General features: G+C 56.4%; 1 protein-coding gene across 1 annotated transcript in view; it reads right to left on the reverse strand.

Moving 5' to 3' along the window:
• DSCAML1 (DS cell adhesion molecule like 1) overlaps nt 1–18,395 on the reverse strand; it is a 94,725-nt gene extending 76,330 nt beyond the window's left edge. The window contains exons 1-3 of the mRNA XM_056509612.1: nt 18,350–18,395; nt 9,718–10,035; nt 7,275–7,421 (exon numbers count right to left, since the gene is read on the reverse strand). Coding sequence (XP_056365587.1) covers nt 7,275–7,421; nt 9,718–10,035; nt 18,350–18,392 — 508 coding nt within the window. The 5' untranslated portion in view covers nt 18,393–18,395. The remainder of the gene's footprint in view (nt 1–7,274; nt 7,422–9,717; nt 10,036–18,349) is intronic.
• Nucleotides 18,396–19,624: the final 1,229 nt, after the last annotated feature.

Below are 19,624 nucleotides of genomic sequence, written 5' to 3' on the forward strand. Positions count from 1 at the left end.
GACCAGGGGCTCTCTTTTTTCCATCACCACAACTCCCAAAAAACCAGCCCTGGGGACTCAGCCCTGCCTGCCCCAGAGAGTGTCCCGTGCCCAGAGCAGGGAGCACCCTCGACAGCAAGAGATGACTGGGAGGGAGCTGGGGAGGGAGGGAGGGAAGGAGGAAGAGCAGCAACCACAACAAAAACCCACCCTCTCTTTTCATAAGACAGCAGAATTTATCAGCCTGCAGCCCTTCACATCTGTCTCCTCATACAAAATGAAAGAGGCTTTGAAAAACAGAGGAGATGAAATAAAGCCGTCTGTGTGAGGAAGCTGGCATCTCTGCCACTGTCACTGTCACCATGGCAGGAATAATGACCGTGATTGTCTCTGCATCTGGGGATGTGCGCGGCTGCACGGGGAGGAGGGGGAGCACGATTCGCACCCACACCGCCCCCACCCTGCCCAGGAGCCCCCAGACCCCGGGATGAGCTGCCCACCACCAGGTGAGGTGACTCCAGCTCTGCTGCGGCTCCTGTCCCTCGCAGCCCCCGGGGCAGGAGGCTCCGGCTCACACAAACACGGTTCTGTGGTTTGGGAAGAGGTTTGACCTGCTCAGCTCTCACACCACTTGGCTTTGCTGTAGCAATGACTGCCCGGGCAGGCTGGGCTCCCGGGGGAGAGCCGGGGCAGCAGGACAGGAGCCAGCAGCGGCTCCTCTCTCACAGATGACATTTCAGCAGAGGTATAACAGGACAAAGATTGGGGCTGGGTGGAGAACCAGCAAACCCATCCCTCAGAGCTGGCTCTGGCATTTTGCTGGGATGATTCTCAGTAATGTCCTGTGCAGGGCAACGAGCTGCATCTCAGTGGGCCCCTTCCATCTCAGGATATTCCATGTTTTTGTTCTGGGATTTTCAGGTGGATTTTGGAGCATTCCAAGCCCATCAGGCTGGTAGCAGCCTGCAGAGTGCTCAGGGGTCACTCCCAAGACCCCCTCAGGTGAGGTGGCCATGGCTGATCGGGGGTTGTACCCCATAGAGAACCCCCCAGACCCCTGTGCCCAGCACCCACATTGTCCTGCCCAGTGCTGATCACAGCCTCAGCTTGGGCTGCTCAGTGCCTTACAGGAACTCCCACCCCAAAGGATTTCAGCTCTCCACCAGCAGGAAGGTCTTTAAAATGCACAAAAGCTTTAGAATTCAGCAAGTGCCCTGTGCCCAGGGAGACAAGAGCACGGCCCTTGGGATTCAGCAGGGACCTGGATGGTCCAGGCTCTGTTCTGGGGACAGGCAGGAGGGTGCTGGGCTCAGCAAGGTGCATGAGGCACGTGAGGCACCAGGTTTCATTACAGAGCTCAGCTCCACTGTGAGCTGCGCCCAGCAACCTTCTCTGGGGGCTGGTGCAGAGCACAGAATCCTCTCACAGGGATGTGCAGTGCACGTTCCGAGAGTCCCTGAGTGACTCCAGGGAAGCCCAGACACCTCTGAGGCTCATCAGCCCCAACCCCCTCCTGCCCACATCCCTCCCCTTCTCCCCCTGCCACCAGTGGGGTGCTCCAGAATTCCTTCTTGTCCCCAACTTCCTGGGAATTGCCTGAAAAACCTCAGCGTGCCATTCAGCGTGAGTGGAAGGATGCAGGGTCACCCTGGGACTCGGGAGAGCATCTCCTCCAGCTGATCTCTTCCTCCTCCTGCTCTCTGCACTCCAGGAAGAGATTTACAGCCCCCCTGCCTCCTGTGGGATCTCCAGACTCTCAGGCATCCATCCCACCCTCTCTGCTCACCATTCATCCCTTCCCTGTGCTCCTCAGGGTGGCTGGAGGGGCACTAAGGATGGCACAGGGTGCCCAGAGCAGCTGTGGCTGCCCCTGGATCCCTGGCAGTGCCCAGGATGGGCTTGGAGCCACCTGGGATAGTGGAAGGTGTCCCTGACATGGCAGGGGTGGGATGAGATGGCCCGAGGTCACCTCTAGCCCAAACCACCCCGTGATTCTGTGATCCCTTTCTCCGCTCTCAGCCAAAGCTTCCCTTTCCTGCAGTCGCTGCCACAGCACAGCCAAATCTGCCAACAGCTTTGGTTTGGGACAGCCCGAGCTCAGTGTCACCAAATCCCCACTGGGGTGCTGCTGCAGGGCTGGGGAAGGCGGGGAGCCCGTGGAACTGGGGCACCAGGAGGTGACAGGGGGACAGGGTGGCCACCTTGGCTCTGGCTGCTGACAGGCTGCTGTTTACTTGTTGTGGTCGCTGCGTGTGCCGTGTGTGCATGCGTGTGGAGATTGTCTCCAACGTGACTCTGCATTATCAGGGCTATAATGAGTCCTTGTTAAAGTGGATTTGATGGAATAATTATATTCCAAAAAAACCTGCGGGAAAGCGCTCTCCCCTCTTAAAGGGCAGGATCATCAAACGTTCTCGCCACATTATTTGCAGTCACACCTTCTGCTGCATCTGCTCCTTTTAAAATCTCTAACTCCAATCTGATCTGAATATATAAATCTGAATTATCACAGCAAAAGGAGATGTGCTCACACCTTTTTTTATCTGTTGCCATGGCGATTAGATAAAATTCACGCCAAGTCTCTGGGGAAGGATGAAATGATTTCAGACAGAATCTCACCCCACTTGGTGAGAATAACGCCTGGAGCTACTTCCCTCTGTAACAGGTCTGGGCACATGTCGCAGCCAGAGAGGGTGGCAAGGGGTGGGGGAGAAGCTGGGACACCTTTGGAGATCTCGGGGCCGACAGGGGAAAAGGTTCTGTGGGACCTGCAGCCAGGGAAGGACAGGACACTGCTGTCACATCAGGGCCCTGCCCGGCCCGGCACAAAGTGACAAAACCCAAGTGAAAAGGCCAAGCCTGGTGCCCAGTGCTCCCTCTCAGCTCCGTGGGGGTTTCTCCCTGCACCCACCGGGTCCCTCCTCTCAGGGACAGCAGGACAGCAGGGCAGCAGGGTGTCCTCATGCCTGGCACGCTCCCACTCACAGCTTCCATCCCAAATTCTGCCAAACCAACCCTAAACACCAACATTCAGCGAGTCCTCTCTGCCCCAAACCTCACCACGAGGGCAAGCACACAAACAAGGGATGACCATGTTTTTATTCTGTCCCAGCTTTTCCCCAGGAGCAGGAGCCTGATGTCCCCAGAATGAGCCCATTGACACAAGGACAATGCTGAATTATCCAGGTCCTGGCTCTTCTGCCCCCTGGATCATCCCCCCCGTGCCCCTTGGCACGTCCAGAGGGGATTGCTCTGCCCAGAAATCCCAGAAATCCCAGAAATCCCAGAATATCCCAGAAATCCCAGTCTCATCCCTGGACTCACCACGTCCTGGGATGGATTACAGTGGGATTTGTGTGCAGCTCAAATCTGCAATTTCAGAGAAAAAAATATGTAGCAGTGGACAGCGAGCGTTTTTTTTGGGGATTGACCACACGGAGCCACGATGAAGCTGCTGCCCTTTCACTGCCCACACCACTAAAGAGCTGTGAGGGAGTTTAATGACCCCAGAACCAGCCTTGGGGACAGCTGAGGATGGGACAGAAACAGCCACACGGGTCAAGTGAAGCTCACAGCTGCAGCACCACAAACAGATTAACTCAGGCAGAGATATTTTGGAAACTCCTAAAAGGCTCAGCCCACAACACACTCAAAAACACCTCTAAAACTTCACACAGCTCAATTTTTTTTTTTCCAGCTCCTTCCTTCTGGCAAGCTTTACGTTTTGCTTTCCAGAGAAAAGGCTTTGTGGATAACCAGTGACTAAGTACATCCTCATCTGCACAGCCCTCAGAGGATTTGTATTAGGCTGGTGACAAAGGCAGCACCCTTAGAAACGCTGGTACCTTGACAAGTGCTCTATTTAGATTTTTTCCAACACAACCTATCAAGTACACAGCACTGAAGCAGCAAATAGCAGCTCAGCTCTGGGTTTGCCAGGCTGGCAATGCTCACTGCCTCCAAATCCCACTGCCCTCACTGTGCTGTTTTCCCCACTGGCACAGCCTGGACAGGTGGCATTTGTGCCCAGCAAGGCAGAGCTGGACACAGTGCCATGCCTGAGCCAGCTGGGGGATGGTTTGGGTGTGAGCCCACAGGCACCTGTGAGCTCAGAGGGCTGCCAAAGCCAAGCAGTGCCCAGATGAACACCTTGCAGCAGCCGAGGAGGGCTGACATTGCTCAAACCCCTCTTTGTGGTGTCACACAGCTCCCCGTGTTGTTTCTGGACAGGCACCCCAGGAGTGCCCACACACCTGGGCTCCACACTGCCACACGAAATAATCATAAAGTAACGAAAGAAAAGCTGTTTACAACGCTGAGTCCTTAAAGCATCTTGCAGCAGGATTTTCTCACTCTCATTCCATGGAAAAGGGGCGAAAGGTGTGTAAAATTCTCTGCTCCATCCAGCACCTCAAACACACACCAAGGTGCAGCAGGAGCAGCTGATTTTGAGGTGTGGTTGTCCCTGGCACTGGGGGTGGCTCTGGCAAGGCTGGAACACGAGGCAAGATTGATTCTGATGTGAGCACCAGCAAGGCAAATGGGTTTTTGAAAACCCTGTAATTTCTCTGCAACCCTTGACTTCTCTAAACACACAGCAGCACAGTCAGGTGGGCACTAAACAAAAATGAGCTGCGCTAATGATGATTTACGTGCGGGATAACCTGCCATAAAGAGTTTATCTTTGATTTGGGGGTAGGTTACGGTGTTGCCAAGTTAACCAAACAGCACAACTCGTCACCCACAGCAGGAGGAGGGAGGCAGCATCTCTCCAGCTGGGCTCTCACAGCCAGGCACCAGCAGGGCTCTGCACCCACCAAAAGAGCAACAAGGTTTGGCTGAAAAAAAATGAGAGGTTGGGAGCCCCGTAATCCCAATTAATTAAAAAAACAATAATAAAGGTGATTCAATCATAGAATTAAAGAACCATTTGTCTTGGAAGAGACCTTAAAGTCCACCTTGTTTTTCCTCCTGCCATGGCAGGGACACCTTCCAATGTCCCAGGTCACTCCCCTGTCCAAGCTGGCCTTGGTTCCCGCCAGGGATGGGGCAGCCAAAACTTCTCTGGACAGCCTGTGCCAGAGCAGAATTTCTTCCCAGAACCGGAGAAAACTCACAAAAGGTTCCCCCCAGCCACACAAGGTCGAGCTCACAAGGACAGCCCCAGAGGAAACACTCACTGCCCCTATTTCTCAGCTGCAGGTATTTTGGTTTGCTTGGGGAAAAGACATTTACTATGACAACAGCCACTTTAAAAGAGCTTTGTGCCACCAAGAAATCTGGATGGAGATTTTCCCTGCTCTGCACATCAGGACTGCTCCTCCTGAGCCGGGAAGATGCCCAGCCTTCCACAGGGAGCACTAGAGCAAAGTTTTGGGAAAAGCAGCAGGTTTGGCAGGCTGGAGTCAGGAGAGAGCAGCACAGCTGTGAGCTGAGCTCAGGTGGAGCCCTGCCCTCCTGCACTGCAGGGTCTCACTGTGCAGAACCCAGCACTGGGACCAACAGGAGCCCCAGCACCACATCCAGCCCTCCTCACCTCCACCCCATCCCCTCCCCTCATCCTCCTCACTCAGAATCAGGGCAGACGCAGAGGTTCAGCAGAGGTCAGGAAAAAACATATTTTTGGTAACAGCAAAGCCAGTTTTAGCTCTAACACACCAGCAACAAAAAAAAATAAGCTTCAGGCAGATACTATATTTGTAATCCAACGGCAAAACATGTTTGCTTGTGTTGACTCTGCACTGTAACACAATTTATATGTTCTGTCTTTAGGGTAATTATTGCTTTAGAATGTTAAAATCGTTCCACCCTAATTAAATCATCATATTAAAAAATCCACTGCCACAGCAAACTTGGGAACAAGTCTGGTTAAGATCACGCGAGTGCAGGGATGCTCAGTTGGCAAACCCGCTGCTGAGCCCGCTGGCCACACGGGCTCCATCCTCCCGAATCCCAGAGCAAAGGATTCCCAAACCACAGAGGAAACAGCAGCTCGTGTTGTCCTGATGGACCTCGTGTCCCACCCGGGACAGCCCACAGCCTGCATTGCCCAAAATGCACCAAAGCCCCACCCGAGCCCCTCAGTGCTCCAGGGCACCACCAGCTCCTCCTTCCCACCCACCACTCAGAACTCCACCTCGTGTTCCACACCCACAGCAAGGCTGGCAAGGGCACGGTGCCAGTCTGTCCCCTGCCAGGCACCACCAGCACAGGTACCTCAGCACCTTGGCTGCACTCAGGGGGCACAGCCCACCAGCAGGAGCCACCACAGCCCCCAGGAGAGCAGGGCAGCCCCTCCAGGCGAAGCACTTTGCCCCTCCAGCTCCTCCTGCCAGTCCCAGCCCTGCTCTCAGTGCCCTGTGCTCCCCACGGCAGCGCTGAGATGTGGGAGAGCACCGGGATTTTCTGACCTGGTGAGCAAATATCAAGTGCAGAGCGCTCACTTTGGGCAAAATCCTTTAATTCCCTCTGGATCCCCCGGGGGAAGCAGTTATTGATTGCTTTACTAGCAGCTTACACACACAGTGCTGGGCAGCCAGCGCTGCCATCAATAATGGGAGCCACGAGGTCACCCCCGAACACGGGGACACGGAGCTGGCCCCACGCTGTGCCCAGAACTGCCCCAGCCAGGCAGGAACCCCGGCCAAAAAATCACAGGGAAACACCTGGGGAAAACCACCTGGACCTGCAGAGTTGAGTGAGTGATGCTGTCCCTCCCACAGCCCCTTCCCCACACATGGAACTCAGCTCTGAGTGGGACACAGCCCAGGCTACGAGGCAGGGACGTGGGACAGGCAGGCCAAGCAGGTTCCACCACAGGGAGAAGGGAGATGATGGCATTTTTACCAAGTTCCTCTCCCTGTGGTCGAATCAGTTGTGAAAATCCACAAGAAAAGGTGGAGTTTTGACTGGAGCATCGTCCTGACAAGACAAACCCCAGCCCTGACTGCAGGAGTCAGACACAGGCAGGTGCTGTCCCTGTTGTCCAAACACCAGTGCCAGGTACCCAACACATCCTGCAGAAACCAGGACAAGGCACAAGTGCTGCCAAAATTACACTGAGCATCCCTCACCTGAGGGACTCACGGCCAGAGCACCCAGGAGAGCCTGGACACCACACCTCTGCTCACACCAGCAGCAATTCCCAGCCTGGAGCTGCAAAATCACCAACAAAGTCCTTTGCTGGGCAGCACAAGTGCAAACAACAAGCCAAAAAACCAGATCCTCCACGACAGCAAATGTCACACATGGCAAAGCAGGTCAGATTTCCAAGAGAACCGGTGCTCCTCTCTTACCTGGGATGATAGAAACGGTGTCTTTCTCCCAGGATACAACACTAACATATTCCTGCACTGAAGAGGGGATGAGGCACTTGAAAACAGCCACGTTTCCACGCATCGACCTTTGGTCCTCCACCCGAACGGTGTACGGTTCCCTGAAAACTGTGGAGGGAAGCAGATGGCTGGTAGCATGACAGTGCAGGAGGAAAGCACACTTCCTTTTGCTAGAATCCCACGTTTCCCAAACAAACCAACCCACCCAGCCACACGCTGCTTCCATCCCAAACACCTTCCTGGGGAAGGGAGGGATTCTCTGCTGGGGCTGGGGACAGGGGGACACCTGGCCCAGGTCCTGCTGCTGGCACCTGCCAGGGTCACCTGAGCTTGCCAGACTCAATGACATTTCCTAGCTGTAATGTGCATTTCACCTCTGGATGCTGAAAACGCATCCACAGAGCCTGGGACCCTCCTAAAGCCACTGCAGGAATGTTTAAGGGAAGCAGGTGACAATTTTCCGAGCTGTGCCACATGTTCCCAGCATGTGCCCTATTTCTCAGGGAGATGCACATTCCTTTGACAGCTCTGTGCTGCTCTCTGGACCAGCAGAAATGCTCCAGGAGCACCTGCTGGGTGAGCTGGACCCTCCTCAGCCTCTCCAGCAAGACAAAGAGATGTCACCAACCCCAGCAGCAAAGACACCACAAACTCCTGAAATTCAAGTACAAAATGCATTTGAGGGCAGCTCCCTCCTTACTGTGACAATAATTGTGCCCTGTAGGACACGATTGCCATCATGACAAACACACGTTCACTTTGTCATCTAACGACTGGCCAGAGCAGGAGCTGCTCACCAGAGCCCTCAGCAGCCCCAGAAGGAAGGTGTTTTCCCGGAGTGGGAGGTCCCTGTGGGCATTGCATCCCACACCTGGCACAGCCAAGCCTGCAGCGGGAGGGTGACAGCATTTCCACCCCATTTTCCTGGGATTTCAGGGCTCCCTGCTCAGAGATGTGCCACGAGGGCACGGGGAGAAGCTGCCACGGAAAGGGGCTGCAGAGCCAAAGCAGATTAACCAGCAAAAGCTTCCTTAATCACCTGGAGCTGAGGTTTATTCACAGGCTTTAAAGGCCAGCAGGGACCACGAGGAGCATCCTGAGTGCTGCCTGCCACCACGAGCACCCCAGCTGGGCACAGCCCCACTGCATCCCTGACCTGTGCCAGCCCCACGGCCAGGGCTCCAGGCTTTCCCTGCCAGCAGGAATCACCTCCAGGAGGGCAACACACAGCCACAAACAGCACTCAAACCTCTCCCCTGGCTGGAGAAATTTGCTTCATCTGCTCATCAACAGCTTTCCCAAGACTTCCAGAGATTTTTTTTCCCCCTCATATTTTCAGTTTCCACCGCATTTGATTTAATTGCTTGCTTTCTCCAGCTGTAATTGGCTCTCTGTGCTGCACTGCCATTAGAAAGCACTGGAGAGTGACTGGGATGTGGGATGGCCAGGAGGGAGCAGCAGCTGGGGAATTGTGGTTCCACAACCATTTCCACTGCCAGAAAGGCAGAGCAGCTCCAGGAGCTGGAGGCATCCTGCTGGCCCCACTGGACATCCACATCTCCTGCAAACAGAGAGGGAGGCTGAGCTCCCAGCCCAACAGCAGGGGTGCTTCAGCCCTGGATGGAGAGGGGGATGAGAGCCAGGATTCCCTCTGTGATCCCAGGGCAGCTCTGGGACCCCAGCAGAGCCCACACGGGGAGAGCAGCAGCTCCACATTTACTACACCCCATCTGCTCCTCCACCACGCTGTGGTTTATAGGTAACCTGAGAGTGCTGGTAAATAATTCACTCTGCAGAAGGGGGTTAATACCAATTTACTCCTCAGTACAAGGTATTAAAATAAAAAAACCCTGTAGTCACTTCTGTCACGTTCCCTCTGCTAGCCCCACTTTTAATAGGTAACATAATGAAGCCATTCCTGGGCTATTAGCCCTCCTCAGCCTGGTCAATAATTTACTATAATGGCTTTTGGAATCAGCTCTTTGCCATATTCCTCCTTTTTCCTTTTTTTTTATTTTATTTTTTTTTTAAATTTTTTTTTTTTTGTTCTTAATAAACCTTGGCAAGCTGAGGCTGGGTGCTGCAGTGAGACACTGAGGGGGCCCCCAGCAGCAGGGACAGATGTGGCCCAGCCCCTCCCACAGCTGGGAAAAGCCTCTGCAAGCAGTTGGGTGAGACAATCCCTGTTCAAGGGGAGAGGAACTCTCCTGCCACCAGGCTGCAGCCACAGCACCTGGGGACCTCCAAGCTGCACATCCCACCCAAAGCTCTGCCCCTCTCCCTGCTCCATCCTCTTGCAAGAACCCAAGGCAGCAGCCCTGGTTCTGCGCTCTGGGAGCCCATGGAGCAGAGCAGGGAGGCTCCAGCCCCCCGTGCAAACCCAGCTGTCCCAGGGAGCTCCTACCTGCTTTAACACGGATGTTCGGGCTCCTGATTTTGCCAGCCGAGTTCTCTGCGGTGCAGAAGTAGTCGTTGTCGTGGATAAAGCTATTGAAGGCTGATGGCGAGAAGGGGTAGAGCTGCAAAGTCCCATTGGCATGGACATGCCGGATGTGGGGCACATCGTAGATGTCGTCACCTGTGGCCAGGTACCACCGAAGGACGGCGCTGGGTGACCCTGCTGCCGGGCAGGGGATCACCACCCCCACTGTGCTGGAGAAGGTGACCTGCTGCAGGGAGTCGTTCACAAAGTAGAGGCTGGTTCCAACATCTTCAGCGCGTGCTGTGGACAAAGCAGAGGCCACAACGGCAGGGGGGTCACTGCAGGGATCGCCAGTCCTGGCGGCACAGAGAGCCCCTGGCACAGAGACCTTCATGGCACAGAGACCCCCTGATACAGAGATCCCTTGACACAGAGACCCCCTGGCACAGAGACCTTCATGGCACAGAGACACCCCTGGCACAGAGACACCCCTGGCACAGAGATCCCTTGACACAGAGACCCCCTGGCACAGAGACCTCCATGGCACAGAGACCCCCTGATACAGAGATCCCTCCCTGGCACAAAGACCCCCATGGCACAGAGAGCCCCTGGCACAGAGACCCCCCTGACAGAGAGATCTCTTGACACAGAGACCCCCTGATACAGAGATCCCGTGGCACAGAGACCTCCATGGCACAGAGACCCCCTGATACAGAGATCCCCTGGCACAGAGATCCCTTGACACAGAGACCTCTCCCTGGCACAGAGACCCCCATGGCACAGAGACACCCCTGGCACAGAGATCCCTTGACGCAGAGACCCCTCCCTGGCACAGAGACCCCCATGGCACAGAGACACCTCTGGCACAGAGATCCCTTGACACAGAGACCCCTCCCTGGCACAGAGACCCCCGGCACAGCCCCCGAGCCCTGCGTGCGGCGGAGCAGGGGAGCGCAGGAGCATCTGCGCACGGCTGGAAGCACACAGGCCACCTTCACAGGCCAGCGCTCCTGCTGCCAGCACGGATCAGGGATCACAGGCACCTCGGCAGGACAGCCAGGGGCTGTGCAGGCGAGGATGGACACCCCGGGCAGCCCCCGAGGCTTCCCCAGGGGTGCCCGGCTGGCTCCGAGCACCCACAGCCCCGGGGACACCATGCCAAGCACAAACACTGCTCCTCCTGCCAACCCCGACATTCCTGTGGTCCCCCAGCCCCATCCAGCACCCCTCAGCACAGCAGTGCCAACACCCAGTGCACATCACTGCCCTGCCACCCTGCCACTGCCTCCAAACCAGGAGGGGGCTGGAAAACCGCGATCAGAGCTGCTCCTCTCACCCAGAGCACAGACCCACCCCACCCTCAGCCTGAGCTTCTCCTGGGCATCCCTGCACCATCCAAATGAGGTGTGTTCATGGGCACAGTCCAGGCAGAGCTTGTACCACCTGCACAGCCAGGAGCAGCTCTCACTGCTGGAGAACAACACCTCCCTTCTTGGGAAGCCGGGAATGGACCTCTGCACCCAACTCCTGCGGTGCCTCCCTCTCTCCAGGTCCCTCCAGGGCCACGAGCTCCCCCTTCCCAACCCAAGCCAGTGCAACTGGCTATAAATAAGGATGAGGAGGCCCCCAGTCACTTAGATCCGCTTTCTTTTTTTAGCTGCACTCTTTCCAAGTGGGCGGAAGGACAGGGATCTGGGAAGGGCCCTCGGCGGGTGTATTAATAGCAGCGGCTGAGCGCGCGCCCGTGGTGCCGCAGAGCCAATAAGCAGATCAGCCCCGTTCAGAAGGAGCCACGGGGGACCCTCCCTGACCTCGATTCCTTAACTTGGGGAGGAGGGGATGGCAGCAGGGGGGAGAAGGAAAGCCTCACCCGCACGCCTCGGCTCCGGAGTGGCCATGGCCGCTCCAGCGCCGTGCCAAGCTTCTCCAGCCAGGTGCCCGTCCTGCTCGGAGCTGTGCCACCAGCCCCATCCACACCATCCTCAACCTGCTCAGCACGGGACACCCTGAGACATCTCTGCTCAGAGCAGAGTCCTCTCCACCCTTGTCCCAGCGGGATGTACAGCCTGGAGCCTCTTTCAGCACCTGACTCTTGCTCTCCGTGTGCACTGCACAGGATCATCCCCAAAACGACCAGGTTTCCTCCCCTGCCTGCTCAGAGCCCTCTGTGCCACAGAAGGGATGAGCTGATCGTGAGGTCCAGCTGTGCCACCACACGAGACAACCAATTTAGAGGTCACCAAATCATCTCCTTGTGTTCCCATGCACCAATTCCCTGTGTCCACGCACAGGTGGAAGGAGACAAAGCCATTTATTTTTCCCCTCCCTGGACGGACAGAAGAGCAAAGCTCCAGCCAAGCCTTTGCAGAGCCACAGGGCCACTGCTCGGCCCTGCAGATGTAATTTTGTGACATCTCCAGGCTGGTTTGTCGTCATGAATCAGCATTTCCCTTCATCCCAGCAGCGCGGTGCTTCTCCCAAATACATGAAAGGGAAAAAACCGCACATTTGCAGGCAGAGGAAGGGAAACAAAGCCTGCACGAGCAGCACAGAGCTATTTGTGGCTGAGCCCGAGCTGAGCAGAAGATGGCTGGAGCCAGGGCACGGCAAAAGCCACCTTGAGCCTGGCTTTGGACCAAGGACATCTGGCTGTGCCCTGTGCTCCATCCAGGATCTCGCCCCAGATCCCACATCTCAGCTTGGGAAGGCTCCTGGAGCAGCCAGAGCTTGCCAGGGAAACATCCTCACCCTCAGCAGCACCAGGAGGGTTCAGAGCTGGACGGGTGAGGGGCTGGGGAGAGGAGTGGAAAAATACCTCATAAACACAGAAATTCAGATTACCCATAAAGCTTTTTCAGGTCAAAGGGGGAAAGGGATTTTTAATAGAAAATGGAGGTTATGGGATTGGCAATAGTTATGTGACAGACGTATAGAGTTAAATCCTCATAATCTCCTTTACCATTTAGCATTGAGCACCATCCTAATTCCATGTTTCATAAAACTGTCTCCAAATCACTGGGAGAGATTAAAAATTTAGAAATAGCACAGCAATATTTTTAAACCAGAAATCACTGCTCACATCTGGTCAGATGTGCTGACCCTAACCTACATATCGAGGGCATTAATTCCCATGAACCTGAAAAGAGGAGGCTGGGGGAGCTGAGCTGGAACAGTTTCTGCTGGGATTGCAGCCTGGAGCCCAGCCTGGCTCCAGCTGGGAGCTGCACCGAGCCCAGCACAGGGCTGGACACTGGGGCTGGCTCTGAAAGGCAGGTGTTTTAAGTTATCAGAGCTCAATCTTCCTAAATTGTGGCAAATTACAACCTAGAGGTGCTGAAATATTAATATCTCTATTCGAGCTGGGAGAAGCAAGTCATTTTGCTATCATCCCTTCGGAATATTTACTAGTCTTGATGGCTGGACTTCACAAACTCCAGCACCTTCAGTGACACAGCAAAGCAAAGCACTGGGCTGTTCTGCTTGCTCCAGAGAGGGGCCACAAACTGTCCCCAGGATCTGTCACCATCTCTGGGAGAGGTGCAGCAATGCCATCACCTCCCCAGCAGCACAAAACCTCCCGGGGAAGAGCCCATCCTGTTCTAAGAAGCAGATTTAGGAGCAGTCTCAGACAAGGACCAGCTTTGTGCCAGCCAGGGCTCTTCCTCCTGAGATAAGAGGCTTTTCCTGCTCTCCCTGCATGCCCATCACCTGTGCTGGCAGCACAGAGCCAGCCCCGAGCCCACCCAAGGCCAGCAAGTCCCTTAGAGCTGAGCACTGTCCTTTACCAGGGTGGGAACCTGACAGAGCTGGGAAAACGCTGAAGATTTGGTGTTTCAAGGGGGTTCACACCATCCCCTGGGCAGGCACGGGACTGGGGCTCACATCACCCCACTGGCAGCAGCTTTTCTGAGACCCCCTTCCTGATCCTGGTGGTGTGAGCTCCCAGGTGCCCACCCTGCCCTCCTCCAGGGCTGGTGAGGACCTGCTGGGGCTCCCCCCAGGAAAAACCCCTCCCAAAGGGGCTGGAGGGGACACCAGGGTTTCCCTGAGCCGGGCTGCAGGGATGCTGAGGAGAGCAGCAGGCTAATGGCCACCTCCCTGCTCATTTATTATCCTCATTAAGGGTGTTTGACACCTGCCCTGCTCAAGGAGAAAGGGAACCAAAGCTTGGCACGCATCGGGCTGGGAATTGCAGGGAGGTGGCAAGTCCTGGTCCTTCCTCTGTGCTGAGGAGAGGACAGTAATTCCATCACACACTGCCTGCACGTTCAGAATGCCGGAGCAGCCTCCAGCTTTCCCTGGAATGAGCTTCCTCCAAGCCCTCATCCCCAGGACACCCTCACCAGCTCTGTGCTAACCGAGGGAGTGACCTTGGAGCTGGTGGAGCCAGAAGTGGCACTTCCAGGCACCATGGAAGGGATGAGGAGGGAAGTGGCCGAGGCTGGTCCCTTCCAAGGGGAGCACAGAGGTGCCTGGGAGAGCAGCACATCCTCTGGGATGTCACCTCCCCACCGTGTCCTTTAACCCAAAGGGTTAAAGCCGTGACTCCCGCATGCTGTGCCCCTCAGGGAGAGATCTCAGGGGTGGGAATCGTGTCAGGAAATGCCAAGCAGGGCCTGGGGCATTCGGCACAGAAGCAGCCACAGCAGGTACCTTCCACAGCATCTTCCCTGCCCTGGCACTGCAATTTGGCTCCCACACCAGTCCCACCCTGGCACAGCCCCTCTGGCTCGAGCACCACGGCCCTTCCTGAGCTGACAAAGCAAAGAGGGAGCCAAGGAGAACCTGCCTCTGGTCCTCTGTGGGTGAGGGCACGGCTCAAACGTGCTCCAAGCTCCTGCTCCTTAATGCATCTGCATGGAAATTAAGGCCTGAACCACCTCCAGCGATTACGACAGCACCCAGGCTGAGGCTGTAACCCTTGCCTGGGAAAAAAAAAGCTCCCCTGGCTGGATTCCTGCTTCCTGAACCTCCTGTGGCAGCTCCTGAGAGATACCAGCCCCACCACACCATCCAACAGGGTGGACATCCCCCAGCCCTGCCCCACCTCCCGAGCCCCTCAGCTCTGGGGTGAGGAACGAGCCCAGGGCCACAGGCAGGGACCTCTCCCTCCCCTCCCAGAGCCCACCTCCATGCCTTGGCCACGCTGAACACAAGGCCTGAGGTCCCAAGGGACATCTGGTGACATTACCCAGCCAGAGTGACAGCCCTGTGTCCCAAGGGAGGTCACACGAGTGGGCACAAGGGGTGGGCAAGAGGACACACCAGAGGCCACCCACGCCTGGCCTTGGGCTCCCTCCACAATGGCCAGGCCACGCTCCTGATGCACCACAACCCACTGGGTGTTTGCAAGGTGGAGAGCAGGATTCCCAGCGTGCAGAACACCGGCAGCAGGACACCCATGGGCAAGCTCTGCCAGCTCCTCACCTGCTCCCCGTCCCCTCCAAGCCGTGCTCGCTCCCCTCCCAGGGCCAGGAGCCGCCGCAGCCCTTGCCAGGCACAGCTGGGAGCAGGCAGGAGCACTGGAAATGGAATTGCTCCACGTTTGGTGGAGCTCTGCTGGCGGGTGATGGCGGCGGCACGCAGCCTGCGCGCGCTGGGGGATGTTTCTGCGGGATCCACGAGCAGGGGAAGGGTGACTCCCGAACCCACGGTTATGTAAAGACCAAGAGCTGGCTCTAGCCGAGATGTGAGAGGCGAGGAGCGCTCTGCACATCCTCCCCGAACAGCAGCATCGACACGACTGCAGCCACCGAGCGCCTTCCTTTGTGCCCACCATGGATGTGGCACCTGGGACGTGCCGTGCCTGGCTGAGAGGTGCCTCCATGTCATCAGCCTCGCGTGCTGCCATGTCACAATTCCTGCCACAAACACTTCCAGCTCTGGTCTTGCCCTCGGCTCGCCAGCTGCTCCAGAGAAGGATGGAGTGCTGCCCATCCATCCCCCAGCACGGGGCCACACCTGCAGAGATCCCAGCGCCCCAACACCGAGGTGCTGCCCCGAGCCGTGCCCCGAGCCCCCAGCTCCAGGAAGGACTGTTCCACAGCACAGCCCTGGCACTCGCCCCTCGCAGCAGGCACAGCCTCTTCCTGCAGAGGACAAACACCCGGCGACATCAGGGCTGCCTTTTTCCGCTCCCCATCCCAAGGCAGGAGCAGCCCAGGCGCAGGTGAAGGCTCTGGGCTGGCCGCCATGGTGGCTCCTGGTGCTGGGAAATTTTGGCAGGATAAACAAGCGCCGGGCACGGCGAGAGGAGCTGAGCACTGCAGGCTTCTCCTCCGTGCATTTAATGAGGTTTCCATGTTTCATTTCAGAGACAAACGAGCGCTGTGCCACACTGGGGGGCCGAGATGGGAGAGATTAGAAACCGCGAGCTGCACCGTTCGCTGCGCCCAACGCGGGAACATCATGTAAATATAATGCCAATATAAATCAGGCGGCAGAGCCATCCAGCAGCATCACGCAGGGAGACGCTTCCCTGGCTCCCAGCCTCTCAGTTGTGACCAGTCCGCTCCTCATCTCACCACTCGCCTCCCCTCTGCCTGGCTGCTCTCCCTCGCACTGCCAGACCATCTCACTGCTCAACTCTCCGCTTGCCAACCACCTATTTCTGTTTATTTTATAAACCAGGGGCAGAAATAAGCAGCTACAGCCCATCAAGGGATTTCTAAACTTCAGGGGTTCCTTGGATCAAATGTTTATCTGCTTTCAGTTTCTAGTTGAGCTCTTGTTCTACAGCAGGAGCACGTTAAAAGGATGTGCTTCGATGCCCAGAAATATTAAGTATCTGAAAGGTTTATCATGCATTAAGCAATTCTTTTTTTTATCCTATTATTCTAATGAAACTTCCATTGTATTGCTGTCCTCTCTCTGGAACCGCTTCACATTAACACTTTGCATCACCAGGACTGTTCGATGCTGAAGATTTTTTTTTTTTTTTTTAAGAAATAAAATGTAAAATGAGGCCACGAGGAGTTGTGCTAATGGAGGCTTTTAATTTGCTCTTCTCCGACGAGATAGCTCTGTGGGAAGAGATCCCTTTTCCAAGAAGCTGGGGCTGAAAAGATGCAAAAAGCAATAAACCAGTGCAGCTCTTTATTATTTTGACTATTGGGGGTCGGAAGGAATCATGGCATCCTCGACGGTTATTTGTTTCCAGGTTTGTTATTTTTCCTTTTAGCACAGTAAAAAATGCAAATGTAAGCAAAGCAGACGCTGGCACGTTCAGCTCAGCAGATCTGAAGCACAATAGCGATTTTGGGTAAAGCTCCCAAAAGCAGCTTCACCCCAGCTCGAATAAAGCAGCTATTCCATAATTAATAATTGATGGAATAATTGATCATCACCGCACAACTGGACAGGGTGCCCTATTAAACCTCAGTAAATATTTTTCATTGGATCAACATTCAGCTAATGGGGTAATGTAATGGACAGCAAGAGAGGTCTCATGAAAGGAAGCAGCTCTGTCCCCTTTCTTTCACTTTCCTCATTTCCTAAAATTTCCCCCTTGCTGTTCTCAAATGTCAGAGACGATAATTAGGGCAAATGTCATTTTACATCCTCCGAGTAGACAATTTTCCAAGAGGTGGGCGCTTCCAGCACCGCATCCGCAGGTCGGGTCGTGGGCAAAGAGGTAATTTATTACAGAAACATAATTAAAAATTCCCGCAGATCCGGAAATGGGCAATTCCTTTATGTAACATGGATCGATTGTTGTAACAAACGCAGTGGGATTTAAGTGCCTGTGCTCCACGCAGCTCCTGCCTCTCTTTAATTGCATCTAGAGCAGAGACTCGGTTAGAGTATCACCTCTCTGGATGTGGGCAGCATCCACTTAATGCCCAACTTTAAATTAATCTGTAATCTTCCAGCGTGTGTCTCCTTGACACGCTTGTTCCATGATTCTCCCCATCCCCCCCGCCACATATATGATTTATCTATAATCTGATTGATGTCAAGCCGTTGGGTTACACTTCACACAGCATTCCTAGGGGGAAGGATGCGAATTTTAAGGCATCGCTGCCTTTCGCCTGCTGGCGGGATCAGGCTGAGAAGCGCTCCGGGGACGCGGAGCGCTCGGTCCCGGCGCGGCCCCGCCGGAGGATGCTGCGCCCGTCGGTGCGGGGTCCCTGCCCGAGCAGCTCCGGGGGCTGCGGTGCGGAGCCGCTCCGGGATGCGCCGGCACCGAGCGGCCCCGCTCCGCGCACCGAGCCCCGCGCACCGAGCCCCGCGCTGTGCCGCGCCGTCCGGGGCGAGCGCTCCGCCAGAGCGCGGCACCGGCAGCCGCGGAACCCCGGGGAGGGCGCACCGACAGCCCAGGAAGGCGCACCAAGAGCCCCGGGACGCCGGGGAGGGCGCACCGAGCGTCCGGGCACCCCGGGGAAGGCGTATCGAGATCCCAACAGGGCTCATCGAGACCCTCGGGACCGCGGGCAGGGCGCACCGACAGCCCAGGAAGGCGCCCCGAGAGCCCCGGGACGCCGGGAAGGGCGCACGGAAAGATGTGGGAGCGAGAAACGGAGCACCGAGAGCCTCGGGGAGGGCGCAGCCCGTGCCGCCCGCCCGGTCCCGCTGCCGGGGACCCCCCGCCGCCCCCTCCGCGGTCCCCACGTACCTTTCGGCAAAGAGTACAGCAGGAGAAAAGTTACCAGCCACATGCCATACAGAGCAGCTCTGGCCCCGGGCTGCGGCGCAATTGCGGAGGTGCGGTGCCCCGGCGTGCCGCGCTCCTGCCGCCGCTGCCAGCCCGGCTGAGGTGCCCAGCGCCGCTCCCGCTCCGCCCCGCTCCGCTCCCGCCCGTGGGCCGGGCTCCCGCCCGCGCCCGCCCCCCCCGCGCCGCGCAGGGCTGGGGGCGGCCGCGGCCCCCGCCGCCCGAGCCCCTTCCTCCTCCTCCTCAAAGCTGGCAGAGCCCCCCGGCCCCCACCGGCCGCCCCCGAGCTGCGCTCGCCCCCGGGCCGTCAGCCCCGGTGCGGCCGGAGCGCGGGTCTCGCTCCCGCATCCCCGCAGAGCGGCACCGCGGAGCCTTGCCCTAGGTGAGCCCTGTCCTGGCCCGGCAGCACGGCTGGGCCACCTGGGACTCGCAGCTGCTCCCCGGGCCACCCGCACGCTGGTGCAGCATCGGCGGACAAAAAAACCCCAGTGGATTGGGTTGGAAGGGACATTACAGACCACAGGGACACCTTTCACCTGCTCCAAGCCTTGCCCAGCCTGGCTTTGGACACTTTTGAAGATGGGAGAGCAGGGTTTCGGCAGCCCCTGCTGCTCCCGTGAGAGGGGACACAAGCAAGACAGGGCCAGCAGATTCATTTCACATTCATCCCTCCAGCCAGCAAATAACAAACAAATACCAGCTAATGCTTTACTTTGGGGTGTATTTATCCAAGGCTTAGCTCAAGCCGAGGCTTGTACTCCCCAAGACTTAGTCGCACCAAAGCCAATTTGTCTGGACCGTTAGAGCATTCAGAGTGTCTTTTCTTGAAGTGATTATAGCAGGTTTTTTTTGCTTTCCAAAACAGCCTTTACAAGCCCAATTTGTTGGAAAATAAACAGAAAGAAAGATTAAAGCATTCAGATTTCAAACAAAACAACCAGCAGGAAAAACATTACGTTCGGATTTTTTAAAAAGCGCTGTTTAGATTTAATTGAGAACGCAACTATCGTCACGGAAATTGGGAAAACAACAGCCCCTTGGCCATTCCCAGCCCTCGTGGGTTCTCTGCAAGCCTTCCCACCTAGAAGTCCCTTGAAGAGCTCAGCGAGGGGGTACCCGAGGGTGGGAGGTTCCCATTTCGGAGGAGGGACACGGCCAAAGGACGCGGAGAAGCTGCCAGGACGCAGAGTCCTGCCCGTCCCCTCCTTGCTCCAGGCCGCCCTCACCAAAAAACGCTGT

The sequence above is a fragment of the Oenanthe melanoleuca genome, chromosome 24 (assembly GCF_029582105.1).
Source record: "Oenanthe melanoleuca isolate GR-GAL-2019-014 chromosome 24, OMel1.0, whole genome shotgun sequence".
Taxonomy (NCBI): Eukaryota; Metazoa; Chordata; class Aves; order Passeriformes; family Muscicapidae; genus Oenanthe; species Oenanthe melanoleuca.